The sequence below is a fragment of the Trachurus japonicus genome, chromosome 18, assembly GCF_045865225.1.
Source record: "Trachurus japonicus isolate A0001 chromosome 18, Traja_1.0".
Taxonomy (NCBI): domain Eukaryota; kingdom Metazoa; phylum Chordata; class Actinopteri; order Carangiformes; family Carangidae; genus Trachurus; species Trachurus japonicus.
In genome coordinates this window covers 2614617-2632021 of record NC_140924.1, presented here as the reverse complement: position 1 = coordinate 2632021, position 17405 = coordinate 2614617, and the positions used below count along the sequence as shown (strand labels likewise).

Below are 17405 nucleotides of genomic sequence, written 5' to 3'. Positions count from 1 at the left end.
CAACATTTCTATATTAAAAACGCTTAAAAAAAAAATCCTTTGCAATATTTCAATTTTGGAGATACTGAATTTTAGGTCTTCACTGAATGTTAGTCATAATTATTAGCTACTATTAAAATAAACTGAATAAATAAAGACATGGGATGTGTCATTCAGTGTGTAATGGACATATAGGCCTATATAATGTGTTAGTTTCACTTTTTGAATTGAACACATTCTACATCGCGCAGGCGACGTCTGTCCACTCAGGGCTTCCTTCACCTCTGAAACGGGGCAGAGCTCCGTGGAAACACCTGCCTGACACAGCAACGTAGGGAACTGTGCATGTCTGCGGTGCACAGCTCCACGGACCTCACAGCTCCACGGACATGCACGGGGGGAAAAACGGCGTTGCTGTCGCACCGACTGCACGCGGATACGCGCCGCTTTGGGTAACGAGCGCGGCGCGCATGTCGCGCGTCTACATTGGAGGTCGGCCGTTATCAGTATAATCAGAGACCATGAATGAGTTCGACTCAGTTTCACGTGATTGTCACTGTCAGCCTGTTAGAAAAACATTTTACTGACCCCAGCTGAGACGATGAGACCCCCCCCCCCTCCCAAAAACAAAAACTCTTCGGATCTGAACGATTCACACAAGTCACCTAACTGGTCATGAAAAAGGCGAGTTTCGCTTTTCGGCGCGCTGTTTGCATCCCTGTTTATTGGATGAACACAAGATAAACCACTAACAAGAAAGACAAATTAATGGGCAGGCAGTGGGTGGCGACAAATAAACAACAGAACAAAACGAAGCTCACAAAGGCTCAAAAGAAACAGTACAAAAAAAGGACACCACCCATAAACTCAAAGAAAATATAAGAAGTCGAGGGGGCAAAACAATCCCCAAACTAAAAGCAGCAATAAACAAAACTAAGGCCTATTCCCCAAACACAAAGTAAAGCTAACGAATAACATGGCGTGGGGCTGGCAGTCACAACCAGACTGTGCCCAGTCACCTGCATTGGAGTCACCTGCTTTATCCACTGTACTACCGCAGCAATCAATACACTTGGATTACAACAGCACATTTAACCAACCTTTCGAAATGGCACACCTTCTTTCAAGATCGGAATGACGCTCCTTTTTCAAAAATAAAAAGGGCCGGTATTCCGAAACATGAAAGTAAACGTTCGGAATGGCACAATCGTCGTGGGCCAGATGTTTTGCTCTCGCGGGCCGGATGTGGGATTTGTTGTTTATATAGTATAAATAGTCCCTTTGAATTGATATGGTCATTTTATTAACATAATGAAATAAATATGCAATTACGTGCAACATGTGCCTGTAATGTTTGTTTTTTCATTTGAAATCTCACGCTGCTGTAATAAGGCAGCCGGCCTTATTGTGCTCTCAACGGTTGCCAATGTTTTATCTTTTTTTGGACCGTTATTATCATCAACACATCTACCGGTTTGTTTTGTTTGTTATTTCACTTAGCAACAATGAACTGTCAGTGGCTTCAAGTCAACGAGGACATAAAACTCTTAACTACAACAACACTGCTACATTAGTTTGACCTCGGAGATAAAGACAAATCCAGGAACAAGTGTGTTGGAACAAAAAGCATTTATTACCTTAAAGGCAAACAGCCAGGCAACTCAGGTACACAAAGCAGTAACACGTGTAACACGTAGGATGAAAAGCAGGACAAACTCAGGCATGAAGAGGGGATACAACGCAGATGATGCGACAATGATAAAGGAAGACGCTGAGGTTGGGTGGGGGACACATTAAGTAATCAAACAGGAAGACATGTTCAGTAACAGAAACAGGAGGAATGGTTCAAACGTACAAAACTTTATTCATCATGTTCAGAGTCACAGAAACAACTGTTTCTTCTTCTGACTAATAGAACTGAACTCTGATCAGAAGTGATGCTCAGTGGTGACCGCCGTGACATCATCATAGTCCTCAGCCAATGTCTGCTCATCTGGGATGGGTGGTTCTGTTGCAATGGAGACAGGTGTGTCATTTCCTGTCAGAGGAGTTAATGATTAGATAGATAGATAGATAGATAGATAGATAGATAGATAGATAGATAGATAGATAGAGTTACCTCTCTCTCTCTGCCGATACAGAGACACCATGATGACAGTGGAAACGACGTACGGACAGATGACCACCAGGTGACGGAGCACAGTGAGGACAAGATGGAGGGAGGAGGTGGTAGGGGGAGGAGAAGAGGGAGGAGGAGGAGAGGAGGGAGGCGGTGTGGTTGTACCAGGGGGTGGGACTGTGGTAGGGCCCAGACTGGTAGCAGGTCTTTCTGTGGAGAGATTCACCTGGTCAGGTAAATATGTGGATGAATAAGTGGTGAAATGGTGAAACCTCCTGACCTGTGACAGTGATCCAGCTGGATGGAGACCCTCCATGGCCTGTGATGTCACAGCTGTAGAGGCCTTCATCAGACATGTTGACATGGTGGATGGTCATGTGACGTGTAGGCTCAGTCCTGATGAGGGAGCCATCTTTATAGAAAGCAGCTGGGGGGTTGGAGGGAGGGGTCTCCTTTGATTGACAGCTCAGAGTGACATCATGTCCCTCCATCACAGGGAGGACAGGACTCTGCAGGATCACTGGTCCACCTCAACACAGAGACAAAGTACAGCAGTTGATCCATTTCCACACAGCTTCATCAACAGTAGCTGCGTTTCCATTACAGATTTTCGCAAAATAAAAGCGATATTTCTGAAACTTCGAAAAAGTGCAATTGCTATTTGCGGCTGTTTCCATTGAAAGGTATTTTGCGAATGAGCCGTAATGCGTCTTGCGTTTCTATGGTGACGGCACAGCGATCTCAGCTGCCTACAGCTGTTGCTGTTATAGTTTTTAACAAAAACAAAACCAGCGCTTGATTTCTGAAAGGCAAAGCCCGTGTGGCGCTGGCAGCGGCCACAAATAAGGACGCACTCACACGGGCCAGTTGTTCCGTGCTGAAGCTCTAATGCCCCCTCCCCTTTCCCCCGCTGGCCCGCACTCACACCACCTCCAACCCAGGGGTGGATTGGCCATAGGGAGTACCGGGAGTTTTCCCGGTGGGCCGGTCACTAATGGGCCGATAGGCGGCCGTTTTTTATTTATTTAACTTTTTTTCGCCATGCCTGGCCTTGCCTATTGTAACTCTCCCGGCCCAGGGAGAGAGACATGCATCGGCTCGGCCCACAGTGCTCAGCTGCAGACACAGCAGAGAGGTGACGATTGGCCCAGTGGCTTGTCTACCTGGCCCAATGGCCCTATGAGAGGCTACAGAGGCCCAGGAGTCCCACCCACGCATGTTCTAGACCCCCCCTCGTCCAATCACTTTTAATAATGAGGAGTCACGATGAGAGAGAGAGCGAGCGAGAGAAAAAAAACAAAAACACCAGCGCACGAAAACGGAAAAGAAAAGTAAAAAAAAAACCGCAAAGGCAGCGCGGAAAAATGGAGGAAAGTAACAGAAAAAGAAAAGCTCTAGCAGCACAGACTGCTAAAAGTACAACAATTACGCAGATGTTTGCTTGAGGGGCCGCCTGGCCTGGCCTGGGCTAGAAGCACCGATGCTGCAGCTTCAGCAGCAGGTCCTTCACGTGAGTCTGAAGCTCCCATTAACACTGCCCTTATGGTGCAGGAGGAGGCTGAAAAAATAAGTGTTGAGGAAGACTCTCCACCATGTGAAGGAGGTAGTGATACCGTGTTAAGCAGGTATGTGCTTTCCAGAATGGTGTGGATAAACATTCATTAAAATACTGTAAATGGCCCAGAACGGTTGCTATGAACGTTACTTGACATAATAAATAGCTATAGCTAATAACTCTGATGGTGTGGTGTGTTACAGCTAAATCTAGTTATCTAAAGTATTGGAAAACAATAACTATATTCATATACTATCCTGATTAATTGATTAGTTGCTTTTATTAAAGTGCCCTCACTCAAATTTGGTCATGAAGGACATTGAGCTAACAACTTAACAAATACTTTCCAATTTTTTTTCAGTCAGTGTTTATGGTTTATTGTCCTTTCAACAGTTTAACATTATACAGTTAAAATTAATAAAACACTTATTAACTACTGTTACAGTAAAACATCATTCTGCATACATATTACTCATGATGCAGTACACAAATTACAAGTATTTCTTGTCATGCCTCATTGTCTATACATTATGTTTAGCTGTACTGTCTTTCTAAGATAAAATTAGTGTTTGTCCATTTTTCAGATCATTGTACTATTGTTTTCCATACTTTAGCCAACTAGCCAAAGTTCTGATTGCATGCAGACACATTATGTGCATGTAATCTTGTCCAAACTTAACTTATTCCACACTATTCCTCTACTTTGTTGTATATTGTATATCGTTTAGTAGTGGTGTTATTAAGAGCTTGTGTGTTTGTATGTACATCAACAGTGCTAGTTGGCAAAATATCCGCGTGCAGATAGTGGGCCGGTCTGGACCAAAAAGTCCAGGGCCAAATTTTTGTCCCAGTCCACCCCTGCTCCAACCCAAGCTGCTCAAGCACGGTTTCCTCCGTTGATTAGAGGATTATTTGTTTACCAACACGGCGGATGTGCGCTTTAACCTGACTGCAGAAAGAACGGAGCCTTTTAAACACCAGCGGTGATGAGGCGCTGACAACAATATAGGTGGTTGTGTCCACACACCCGTACTGGTTTATGTGACTTAAGGTGACATTTCGGCGCAGGAGGGAGTGGAGCCTGGATGCGAGCCAATCTCCTTCAACCATGCAGGGAAAAGGGGAACGATAGGAAAGGTTTTTCTAATTTATTGAGAAACAATGCCCAGGTCAGCAATGCATTACAATAAACATGTGGTTCATTTGTCCCCTCAAGTTACATAAACCAACACAGCGTGGACACACACAACTCCGGTGACGCCGGTGATGTGTAGAAAAAGTGTTTCCATTACACTTTTGCGATACACGTTTGTATCGATACGTCTCAAAAACCACCTCATGAGAGCGCAAAAACTTTGTAGCGATATTTGAGAGTTTTTTCGAAATGTAGGTGTTTCCATTATCAGTTTTTAATTTCTATATTTAGGTTTTGCGCATTTCAAGGGGTAATGGAAACGCACCTACTGACTCCACAGTCTGATCTTACCAGTCACAGTGATGTTGATGCTGCTGCTGCTTGTTGCTCCCTCTCCAGACTCACACCAGTAAACTCCACTGTCTGGTGTGTCGGCGTAGCTGATCTCACAGGAGGAACCAGTTGAAGTTCCCCAGTCGACTCCACACTGAGTCTTGCCTCCGGTTGAATTCCTCCTCATCACCTTCCATCCAGCAGAGCTGTCGTCCTCCTCACAGCTCAGAGACACTGATTTATATTGAAACAGCTGAGAGCTGCTGGGACTCACAGTCAGACGAGCTGAGAGAGAATTAATTGGATTCAAACATAAAGTTACACATAAAAACATAAGGAAGGAGCAACAAGATGTTCCAGCGCAGACAGGCAGCCAGCCGCAGTTCGCAGCCATTTTTCGGCGCCGCCAGCGGACCCCGCCTGTCGCACTGGGGGGTGAAAGCGGTGAAGGCATTGGCAGCAGGTTGCCATGGAGACGTCCTTGATCAGGTCCCAGACAGAGTCAACAATCAACAGGTGTCCGTGAAGGGAGGGAGGAATAGTCTCGCTGCAGCGATCTCCCGGAGGAGGGCCGGAATGCAGATTAGATTATGATTGTTTGGGTTAGTAGTAGTCGCATTTCAATAGACACAACTTACTGGTCTCTCAATGAAATTGACAGAATTTTCTCGTCGAGAAGCTCGGGTTCGGGGGAACCTGTCTGCCCTGACAGAAAGTTCGCCAATGGTTACATGATGGATTCGTGGGAGAAGTGGTGGGTCGTGTGCCTGGCGATTCTTTCCGTTGAGGACATCGAGGATTCGGAACCATGATAACAGGCTATCTGCTGATTGGATTAGACATTGCCCTGGTGTATCGGAAAATTCGGAAGACGGTGACAGCAGTCCAAAGCCCCATGAATCTGCCTGACATGATTGATGGTGGGGGGGGCGACCCCCATTCCGAAGGACCGCCATTCCGATGATCTGCCATTCCGAAAATTCCCGAAGGTCCGTCATTTCGAATTTCCGAGGGGCCGCCATTCCGAATGTGTTTTATTTTGAAAATTGACCGGATTCTCTTGTGTTTCTGTGTTTGACTTGCTGCCTGGCTTGACACGATTGCCCGCGGCAAATAGACCCAATAGTACGATTGCGCCTTGGATAGAGCTGTCAGTGCTCAGACTGTGGTCATAAACCGCAACATGGTAAACATCTTGGACAGAGCTGTCAACACTCTGACTGTGCAATCATAATCTAATCTGCATTCCGGCCCCTCCACGGCACCGGCCTTGGCCAAGGTCGCTGCTGGAAGAACTCCCTCGGGAGATCGCTGCTGTGAGACGCTCTGTATTCCTATTACTCCCTCCCTTCTTCACGGACACCTGTTGATTGTTGACTCTGTCTGGGACCCGATCAAGGACGTCTCCATGGCAACTTGTGTGTTATTGTGATGACACCCTGCGAACTGAGGCACTGATTGTGAGGCTAGACGAAGCGACTCTCCAGGATTATGTACATACACGCACCCATGGACACTTTCACACATGCACATAATGCAACCCCCCAGTACGACAAGCGGGGTTCGCTGGCGGCGATGTAGATGGCTGCAGCTGCGGCTGGCTGCCTGTCTGCGCTGGAACACCTCCACCCCCCTTTCCCCCCTCCCCGGTGTTGTTTTGAGTTCTTATGTTGTAAAGTGTGCTCATATGTGCTTATGTTGCTGAGGTTTTTTTCCCGGTCCCACACTGTACTCCCCCATATAGGAGCATAGTCTGGGAGCTGCTTTTTTCTCCTCCCCTCTCCTCTTGTTTCTCCCCTTTTCCTCCTCCCTCTTACCGCCCAGTCATCCTGTTATGTCTGTCTTATTGTACTGTAACGCTGGGTGATTTACTGATGTGTGTGTAGTGTTACAGTGTGTTAAATTGAGGGATTTGTCCACCGTAGTGAGGAGGGGCTGACAGATGTGTTCAGGGAAGGGAGGGGAAGATGTGTGTTTTTATGACAGTGTTTACGTCGAGGGAGGAGTTTTGTTATGGAGAGGGGGGAAAAGCGTGTGAGCACCGAGAGAGACAGTTCCTGAGTTCCAAGGGTTAGCCATGCTGTTTGTTGTTTTCCGGGGGACACCTCAACCTCGGGTTAGCTGTGCTTCGGTGAGGGAATAAATCTGGGCTCAGTTGAGCTAGCAACTTTGATCTCGTCTTCTCCCGTTCTTCCGTTAGCCACCCAGTTACCCCGCAACGTTACACTGGTGTCAGAAGTGTTGGACTTACCCCACATCTCCGGTAGCTGGACGGCGACGATGGAAGCTAGTGGATGGCTAACTCCGCCACCGTCGAGGGAGACGAAGGTGAGGGAGCGGCGGCCTTCCCTAGGTGGAAAAGACGAGAAGGTGTGTTTGAGTGCAGCTCGGAATGAAGGAGTGGTGCGTTCAAGGCAAGCTCGGGAAGAAGTTATGTGGCGTTCAAGTGATGCTCGGACAGAAACTGAGAAGGAAATGTTCAGGCAGTGGCTAAAAGCAAGCTATGCTGAGGTGGATGGATAACACAACAGAGCTGCTGACCAAGGATGTGACAGTGAGTTTCCTGGTGAACAACCATTGCTACAGGATTCTGACAAAGTATTGCCCCTGACTCAAAATAGCCATGCACAAACCCACTGTGGACCAGTTGGCTCTGTTACCGAAGGTGTTCCAGTACCATGGCCTGGTTTGGATAGCCCATTTGCTGGGGAAGCTAGCTATCAGGATGCTTTGGTTTCACAGCTAGAAACTGTCAGCATGGTGGCTAAAAAGAGTAATGGCACGGGCTCTGGTAATGTAATCAATAGTTCAAGAACACCAGTCATTCAAACACCAACCCCAAAGACTTGTTTTAGCTTGGCAGCTGACCACACTAACTACATGGGCTCACTCGCATCTGAACAGATAAGGGATAGGACAAGCTGCACTCAACATGATGGTTACTCCCCTGCAGTCGACCGTGTTGGCTGTGACCCCAACAACACTCCCCACTCTGGCCAAGTGTCTCTCCATGACCCCACTGCATTACTGACCGCTGCCCTCACACAAGCACTCACTGCAGCTATGACTAGTGCCTCCCCAGCTTCCATGGCTACAGCTCAGCAGAAGAGAAACCAAGTGAAGGCGGGGCGATATGACGGCGCTACTGATTGGGAGACATACTGGACGCAATTCCAGCTGATAGCTAGAGCCAACCAGTGGGACAAGAGTCAGAGTGCCGTCCAGTTGGCTGCAGCTCTAGAGGGGGAGGCCAGAAGGGTTCTGTTGGACCTCTCAGAAATGGACATGACTGATTCCCAAGCCATAGCGTGTGCTATAGAACGGCAGTTTGGGGACCCAACGAGTAAGTCAACCGCCAGACGTCTGTTCAATGAGAGAACACGCAGAGAAGGTGAGAAACTGTGAGTCTATGCAGCGGAGCTACGCCACTTAGCCCGCAAAGCTTTCCCTGAGTTCACTGAAGATCAGAGATTTATTCTCTTGAAGGAGGCCTTCATCAGTGGCCTGAAACCTGACAGGTTGCAGGAGCAGGTGCGGCTTAGCAACCCCTTATCATGGGAAGGGGCACTGGAACGTGCACAGGAGGTTGAACAGATCTTTACAGAGGGTGGGAATGTGAGACCCCTCCAGTCCCCATCCTCTCAGTCACCACGCCACCAACCCCTGCAACAACAGCCCCCACACCCCCAGCCTCTCTACTTCCCCCCTCAACGAGACCCCCCGAGACCTCCGAGACCCCCTAGACCACAGGACTACAGGGGTCCTCCAGACCCACAGACACAGACTTGTTGGAGGTGTGGCCAAATAGGTCACATCCAGTACCACTGCCCTGACCTCAACAATCCTATGCCACCTGCCCAGCGCCAGCCACCGGGAAACGGGGTGGGGAGCGGAGGTGAGGAAGGTTACTCCACTCCTGGCCATGCACCTTCCATGCACTCACCTGCAAGGAATAACTGTGTTGCAGAAGGGGGCCCCGCATTCCCCCACTCAGGACCTCAAGTGTCACGGGTGTGGTCCTGGATTAACGGCAAATCAGCATGTACGCTCGTGGAGTCTGGTTCAACAGTGACAATCATCCGCCCAAACATGCTCCCAGGGGACCTCCAGTGGTGCTCGGACGTGCGGCCCCTCATTACTGTGACAGGAGACCAGTGCACCATCAATGTCCAGTTGGGGGAACAGACTTTCCCTTATCTAATGTGGGTGGCTGAAATTCAAGAGGACTGTCTGTTGGGTTTTGACTTCATGAAGCCCAGGAGTTGACAGCTCCCCCATGTGTGGATGTTGCGCAGGATGAAGGCCAGTCATGGTTGATACCCTTAGCCACAGGGGCTGTGTTTAACTCATTGGCTGCCATTGACGTCTATAGACGTCAATCTAATTACAACCGTTCACTGCCATTGACGCCGATAGACGTCAATTGCGTTTTTCAACGGGAAGGGCTGGAGGACGGTCTGGCGGAGCTTGTCCATCAATATCAGGCTTGTAAACTAGTGTAATGACGTGTAGGTGCCCTGTAGGCCCTGTAGGTGGCAGCAGTGCCCTCTTTGGATGAGAGATCAGCATTGATTATGAGAAGAAGAAGCGAGATGACAAGAGATATGCTAAAGAAACTTAGCTAAAGAAACGGAGCCATGTGTTCCGCACGTCGGCACATTATGTACCGTGTGTGTCGCGGTAGTTCGGAGAGGAAGAGGGTCGCGATCGTGAGAAAATGACGGAGATCATTGAAAAAGACACCGACGCTGGACACCGGCGATCAAGCCGGGCCGAGTGGTGAGAATCAGCAGCTGACGGTGTCACCACAGACCAGAGCCCAGCTCAACTGACGGCTCGGTGGACGTGACCCAAGCGATTCCGTCCGGATCAACCAGGAGCAGCAGAGACTCGTCCCCACGCTCCAGAAAGACATGAAGGTAATAATATAATACATCAATGGTAAAAATAATAAAATAAACTAACTTGCTAGCGAGCTAACTTTTACTGCTTAGAGAAGGGCGGATCGCTTTGATCGGAAAGGTTAAAAAAAAAAAAAACTCCACATCACACTTGACTACATCTATAAGAGATGTATTTTTATGGTAGCCTAATTCTATATATTTCTATAATTTACAGGTGGTGGATCGAGCAGTGGTCGACCATGGGGCAGAGGTCATGTGACAGCTACAAACGTACAAAAAAGTTAATGCATTTTTACTGATATTTGTAAATAAATTATTATTTTGCCATCAAAAGTCCTTTCTCAGCGTTGTTTTTGTTGTTTTATAGAAGGAGAACACTGTTCAGATGTGTGAGGTGTCACTAAAGCAAAAAATATCAACGTCAAAGTCACTGTTCTGCTTGACATGTTTCTTTCCACAAAAAGCTTGTTTTCTCAGTGTTTTGGTCAAAAACTGCTGTTTTTGGTGAAACCAGCCTACGTTCTACTGCTGTTTACAAAAGAACGGAAAAAGGTAGAAACAAACTTTTTTTTTCCTATTGAACAAAGAGAGTCTACTCTTTCTCTTGGTAGTTTCGGTGTTTATATAGTCATAGAACACAATATTCTGTGGGTCTTATAAGATCGTTCAAAATGCTCTAAAACGGCTGGCAGTATGGGGCTCTCTGCTCTGAAAATGGCTGGCAGCCAATGAGTTAATGAACTCCTGTCGCAACCGCTCAGCCCAGACCCCCAACCAGAGACAGTTGGTAAACTGGCAACCAGCAATGCAACCGAGAGTGGTACCGTAAACTGTGATATCCCACCAAAGCCACCAACCCGGGAGGAAACTATTTAGGCGTTGTTGGAGAGTAATAAAGAGGGGTTGTCCACAGAGCAGCAGCAGCGGTTATGGGACTTGCTGTATGGACCCACATAATCCAGCATGAGATGGATACAGGCACAGCACATCCGATTCGTCAGTGCCCACGTCGCATACCACTGAATAAACAGGCGGCTGCTGAGCAGTGTGTGGCAGAGATGAGAGCAGCTGGAGTGATTGAACCCTCAAACAGCTCGTGGGTGTCACCGGTGGTGATGGTGCCTAAGAAGGGTACTCAAGGGTGGCGCTTTTGTGTCGACTTCAGGCCGGTAAATGAGATCACAGTCAAGGACTCATATCCCCTTCCCTGAGTCAATGATGCCCTGGATGGAATCAGGGGCTCTGCCTGGTTCTCCTCACTCGATCTAAGGAGTGGGTACTGGCAGGTACCTCTGTCACCAGAGGCCCGCCCCAAGACGGCCTTCACGGCTGGTTCGGGACTGTGGCAATTCACTGTCATGCCGTTCGGGCTCTGCAACGCCCCGGCCACATTTGAGAGGCTCATGGAGAAAGTGCTCATGGACGTTCCATTGCAAAGCAAGCAAGTCTATTTAGATGATGTGCTGATCCATGGGCCGGATTTCGACCGCTTTGCAGGCGCTCAGAATGGCCTTCTCCAAGATCCAACAGGCAGGGTTAAAGTTGAACTCTGAGAAGTGTAGACTGATGCGGAAAGAACTGACCTTCCTGGGCCACAAAGTGAGTACATAGGGGGTGAGCACGGTGGAGGACAAAGTGATTGCTGTCCAGGACTGGCCAGTTCCAAAGAATGTTTCCGAGGTGCGCTCCTTCCTGGGGTTAGCGTCTTATTCCCGCCGTTTCATTGCCGGGTTCTCAACTGTAGCTGCACCTCTCCACCAGCGGACATGCAAGAATGTGCGGTTTGCGTGGGGCCCAGAACAGAAGCAAGCATTTGATGCGCTAAAATCAGCTCTGTGTCATTCCCCAGTTTTAACAACTCCGGATCCAGCAGGGCAGTTTGTGTTGGACACAGATGCAAGTAACGAGCAAGTGATTGCGTATTACAGCAGGACATTCTCAAAACCAGAACGGAACTATTGTGTCACTAGGAGAGAACTGTTGGCTGTGGTGGAGTCTGTGAACCACTTCAAGCACTACCTGTGTGGAGTAAAATTTGTTGTACAGACAGACCATGCCTCCCTCAGGTGGTTGATGTCTTTCCGAGAACTTGAAGGGCAACTTGCCAGATGGATTGAACAACTACAGGAGTACAACTTCTCCATCGTGCACAGGCAAGGAAACAGTCATTCGAATGCGGACGGCCTCTCCAGGAGACCCTGTCGGCTGGATTGCTCGCATTGGAGTCGTGCTGAGGCCAAGGACGAAGAGGCAAGGCAGGAGCAAACAGAACACTGCATGGCCCTGAGACTGGATGATGTGATTAATTGGGCCAGGGAGCAGCAAGGGGACCCAGATTTGAGGACAGTGTTAGAGTGGGTGGAGGCCAATCGACGCCCAGACTGGTCGGAGGTTGCTGCCGCAGGTCCATCCTTGAGGGGTCTGTGGTCACAGTGGGAGGGCCTGTCGCTTCGTGATGGAGTACTCTGGAGACGTTGGAAGGAGCCTGCTTCTGGTAGGGAGAGTTGCCTAAGAGACGACAGGAGGAGGTGCTGAGCTTTCATCATGGCCAACCAGGAGTGGGGCACTTTGGTGTAAACAAAACACTTAAGAGAGTGCGGCAAGGATTCTATTGGGGCACTTGTAGGCGTGATGTGGAAGCCTTTTGCGAAAGTTGTGATCCCTGCATTACCCGTAAGGGCCCCCCAAGCCAGAGTAGAGCACCACTGCAACAGTACCAGGTGGGGGCACCAATGGACAGAGTGGCTGTTGACATTCTTGGCCCCTTCCCCCGCACGCCTTGGGGACATCGCTATGTGATAGTAGCAATGGACTATTTTACCAAATGGCCAGAGGCAGTGGCGGTTCCTGATCAAGAGGCGGCTATTGTCTGTGAGGTGCTAATTGAGGGGATGTTTAGCCGTTTTGGGGTGCCCGCTGAGCTGCAGGCCGACCAAGGGAGGAATTTCAAGGCCAAACTGTTTATGGAAATGTGCAAGCAGCTTGGGATCCATAAGACCAGGCGACACCGGCACGGTGGCACAGTGGTTAGCACTGTTGCCTCACAGCAAGAAGGTCCTGGGTTCGAATCCCGGGCCGCCCAGGTCCTTTCTGTGTGGAGTTTGCATGTTCTCCCCGTGTCAGCTGCCGGGTGCTCCGGTTTCCCCCACCACTAAAAACATGTCGGCTAGGTTAATCCTCCAGTCAGTGCCCCTGACCAAAGGCACTGGCTCATAATCTGGAGTTGGTCCCCGGGCGCTGCACCGTGGCTGCCCACTGCTCCTCAGGGATGGGTTAAATGCAGAGAAAGAATTTCACTGTACTAGCTGTATATGTGACTAATAAAGTACCTTTACCTTTACCTCTCCATTCCCAGAGTGACGGGTTGGTTGAGAGGTTTAATCGCACTCTGGGGGCACAGCTAGCGCTGGTAGTAGCAAAGGATCAGAAGGACTGGGATCTGCAGTTACCCCTAGTCTTAATGGCTTGCCGCTCAGCGACACAGGAGACCACAGGATGCACACCAGCCCTGTTGATGTTGGGTAGGGAGCTCAGGACCCCACCCACTCTGGCGTACGGACGCCCTCCAGATACCCCCCAAGTACCAGCTGGTCCAGAGTATGCTACCCAGCTAAGACAGAGGCTGGAGCAAGCACATGAGTTTGCGCGGGGACAAGCTGAGACTGCAGGGGCCCGACAGAAGAGAGCCTATGACCTGCATACAAGAGGGACTCACTTCAAAGCGGAGGACCTGGTGTGGGTCTGTGCCCCAAAGCGGACCAAAGGGAAATCCCCCAAGCTGCAGAGTAACTGGATCGGGCCCTGTCGGGTCTTGTAAAGAGTCGGGGAGGTAGTCTACAGGGTGAAGCAGACAGGGAGAGGCCGAGTTGTGGTGATACACCGCGATCGTCTAGCACCCTACCGGGGAGTGAATCAACCAAGCTTCAGGCAGGATTGTCGATCCCCACCAACTGTTCAGACACCTCCTGCGGAGGGAACCCCAGGTCCACAGTGCTTTCCAAGGGGGCACCGACGTTCGGCTGACGTTCTGGAGAGGGATGTTCAAGTCACGCCGCTTGGAGCGGTTATTCCCACGCAGGATTTCGGGGAGGGCAGAACCCCTCGACCCAGAAGGCAACGCAGAGTTCCCCAGCGTTATTTGGACTGAAAGTTGGCTCCTCTGGGCGAGGAGATTTAGAAAGGGGGGGGCAGTGTAACGCTGGGTGATTTACTGATGTGTGTGTAGTGTTACAGTGTGTTAAATTGAGGGAGGTGTCCACCGTAGTGAGAAGGGGCTGACAGATGTGTTCAGGGAAGGGAGGGGAAGATGTGTGTTTTTACAACAGTGTTTACGTCAGGGGAGGAGTTTTGTTATGGAGAGGGGGGAAAGGGTGTGAGCACCAAGAGAGACAGTTCCTGAGTTCCGAGGGTTAGCCATGCTGTGTTGTTTTCCGGGGGGACACCTCAACCTCGGGTTAGCTGTGCTTCGGCGAGGGAATAAATCTGGGCTCAGTTGAGCTAGCAACTTTGATCTTATCTCCTCCCGTTCTTCCGTTAGCCACCCAGCTACCCCGCAATGTTACAGTATGTACTGTATGCTATATATGTACGGACGGGTTGATTGCTGTAATTTCCCTGTACTTCTGTATAGTGACAATAAAGGCTGATTCTGATTTTGAAATTAGAGCCATACTGTTTTATTTAAGCAATATTTCCCTCGAGGGTGTCCTTTAACGTCATTTAGGTAAGACAGTGATGGGGGTCAGGAAGCATCACTGAAGTGCTCAGATGACGTTAAAGCACACCCTCCAGGGTAATATTGCAATTTCTCCAGATTATTTAAAAGCCCAAAAGTTGCAAAAAAAGAGAGACAGAAAAAACGTTTTAAACATTCAGCTCCAGGCCATATTTCTAGAAACATTTTTACAGCACTAGTGTGTCTCCGACTATGTACACACACGGACGGAAGGGATGGTAATATTTTTAGTGGTGAGTCAGGCTGCGTTCTAAATTTCTTGTTGACCAATCAGATTGCTTGGTCGGAATTTGTATAATTATTATATGTGCGTACTTGTGTTTTTATGAGTTAAGTTTTCTGCATCTGAAATGTCAGTGTTTGCTCCGCGGTCCTTTGAGGTTTCCTACCGTGTAGGAAGTTGGTGCACTCGACTCTGAAACCTCAAAGCACCGCGGCCCTGCTGCACCGACACCGCTCTGCCCACAGTAACGTACCCGACTCTGTGGTGGAGTCTAATTAGTTGTGCAAGGTTTACTGAAATCTGAATGCTTTTTATTGACCTGCTCACTGAACCGTTAACCAGGCTCCTGTACAGGTCCGTCACTGCTACGACCTCAGCTCATCCTGTTGTTGATCATATCAGACAGAGAAAAGAGGCGTTCACTGACCTGCGGTGGAGCTGCAGCAGAGCAGAGACATCAGACCTGCAGAGACACAACAGTGAGACAAACAGACTCTTTGTGTAAAGCGACAGAGTTGCAGCAGTTTGACTCACAGAGCAGCTTGAGCAGAGAGGATTCCTCCATCCTGACTCTCCAACCAAGTCACAGCTGCTCTCTGATCAGCTCTAGTCACTGCACATTAAACCCTCCTCCTTCCTCTGTGGTTTCTGCTGCACTCTCCCCTACTACAGAGAACACCTTTACCATGACATGCCTAAAATAAACAAATAAATAAACAAATAAATAAATGATGCATTCACTGACCCTCACACTGACACTTCTGTGTTTCTGGTCACATAGATTCTGCTCTTTGGTTTTCCTCAGTCAGTTTGTTTAATCACTTTACTTTATTTGTTTATTTAAATGGGACAGTGCACATTAATGGACATAAAAACATGTAAATGTGCCGGATTATAGCAAAATGCTAATTTCCATCTGGAGTCCCAGAAACAAAAACATTTCAATGACAGTACACATAATAATGTAGACAACAAAAAGATCAGTTATAGATTATTGATCGTCTAAACGAGGCCTCACATTGACACTAAGAGCTGTTTCTGGAAAGAGGAAGAGACATGGGTGTCATCTCTCTGTCCTCTGCTGTTTGACCACAGCTTCACACCTTCAGACCACACGAGCTTATCACACCAAACAGCCCTGACGCACGCTGTCTCACGTTAAAGGAATAGTTCACCAAAAAATTGCTGACTCACCCTCATACTGATGAATACTAGTTTTTTATTCCTCAAAGTGCATCTGGAGACCCGGGAGGCCAGTTCGTAGTCCAACCAAAACTTTATAAGAGAGTAATAGGGCCCCGACACAAAAAGGTCCATAAAACTACACAAAACCATTTAATATTCCTCCACACTGCTCGTCCACTGCAATCCAAGTGTCCTGAAGGGAGATAGTCCAGAGTTTGGACTGTTCAGGCTGTAAAAATGTCCTAAATGAGGTAGTTTCCAGTCAACTCTGGACTATCTCCCTTCAGGACACTTGGATTGCAGTGGACGAGCAGTGTGGAGGAATATTAAATGGTTTTTGTGTAGTTTTATGCACGTTTTTGTGTCGGGCCCTATTACTCTTTTCATTGGACTAGGAACCGGCCTCTTGGGTCTCCAGATGGACTTTGAGGAATAAAAAAATACTCCGGAGTATTCATCAGCATGAGGATTTTTTGGTGAACTATTCCTTTAAAACCTCTGTTCTTCTATTGGGATGGGGGAGGGCGATATAAAATGTATTATTATTGTTACATTCAATGTTAGGCTATAAACATGAAGAAGGCTGTGTTGCTCAGGTTCAGGCTGGTTAAAGGGACAGTTCAACATTTAGTCAGATCCTCCTCTCACCATAATCCCTATAGTCATAGCAGTAGGTTCGTTACCTTTAATTGTCGGTGCAAGCTGTTTTTAGAACGGCGGAGTAGAGCCGTGAGCTGCTCAGAGCTACGCTACAGAGGCTCATTATGGGATTTCTTGGTTTCCCTCATCAAACTCATCAAATACACAATCCAACAACTCCACAACGCTCTGGTGGACAAGTTGTGAGCTGCACATTCACCACACTATGAGATAATAACACAACGTTACCACACAGAGTTGTTTTAGAGGGAAATACAGCCGGAACTACATTCCAGACACGGCTGCAGGGCGGAGGGATTTCAGAAGAGAAAGTAGTTCTGAGTATTTGCTTGATGTGTCGTGTAATGTTACATGATTGTACATGACTATAGGGATTATAGTGAGAGGAGAATCTGCCTAAATGTTGAATTATCCCTTTAAAGAAGCTGAATGATGATCAGTCATAGATTATTGATCGTCCAAACGAGGCCTCACATCGACACCAGCAGCAGCTTCTGGGAACAGAGGAAGTGAACTGTCTGTTCTCTCAGTTAAATCTCATCTTCACGCCATCAGATCACACGGCTTCTTCACACGT

At 48.3% G+C, this 17405-nt stretch overlaps 1 protein-coding gene across 1 annotated transcript; it reads right to left on the bottom strand.

Moving 5' to 3' along the window:
- Positions 1–1828: 1828 nt before the first annotated feature.
- On the bottom strand, positions 1829–15548 carry LOC146968304 (sialoadhesin-like). Its single transcript, XM_085760491.1, has 6 exons — positions 15518–15548; positions 15411–15446; positions 5140–5406; positions 2379–2627; positions 2099–2308; positions 1829–2017 (listed from the first exon to the last, which is right to left on the bottom strand). Exons 1-6 carry the CDS (start codon positions 15546–15548, stop codon positions 1908–1910), a joined length of 903 nt encoding a protein of 300 aa, XP_085616617.1. The 3' UTR covers positions 1829–1907.
- Positions 15549–17405: the final 1857 nt, after the last annotated feature.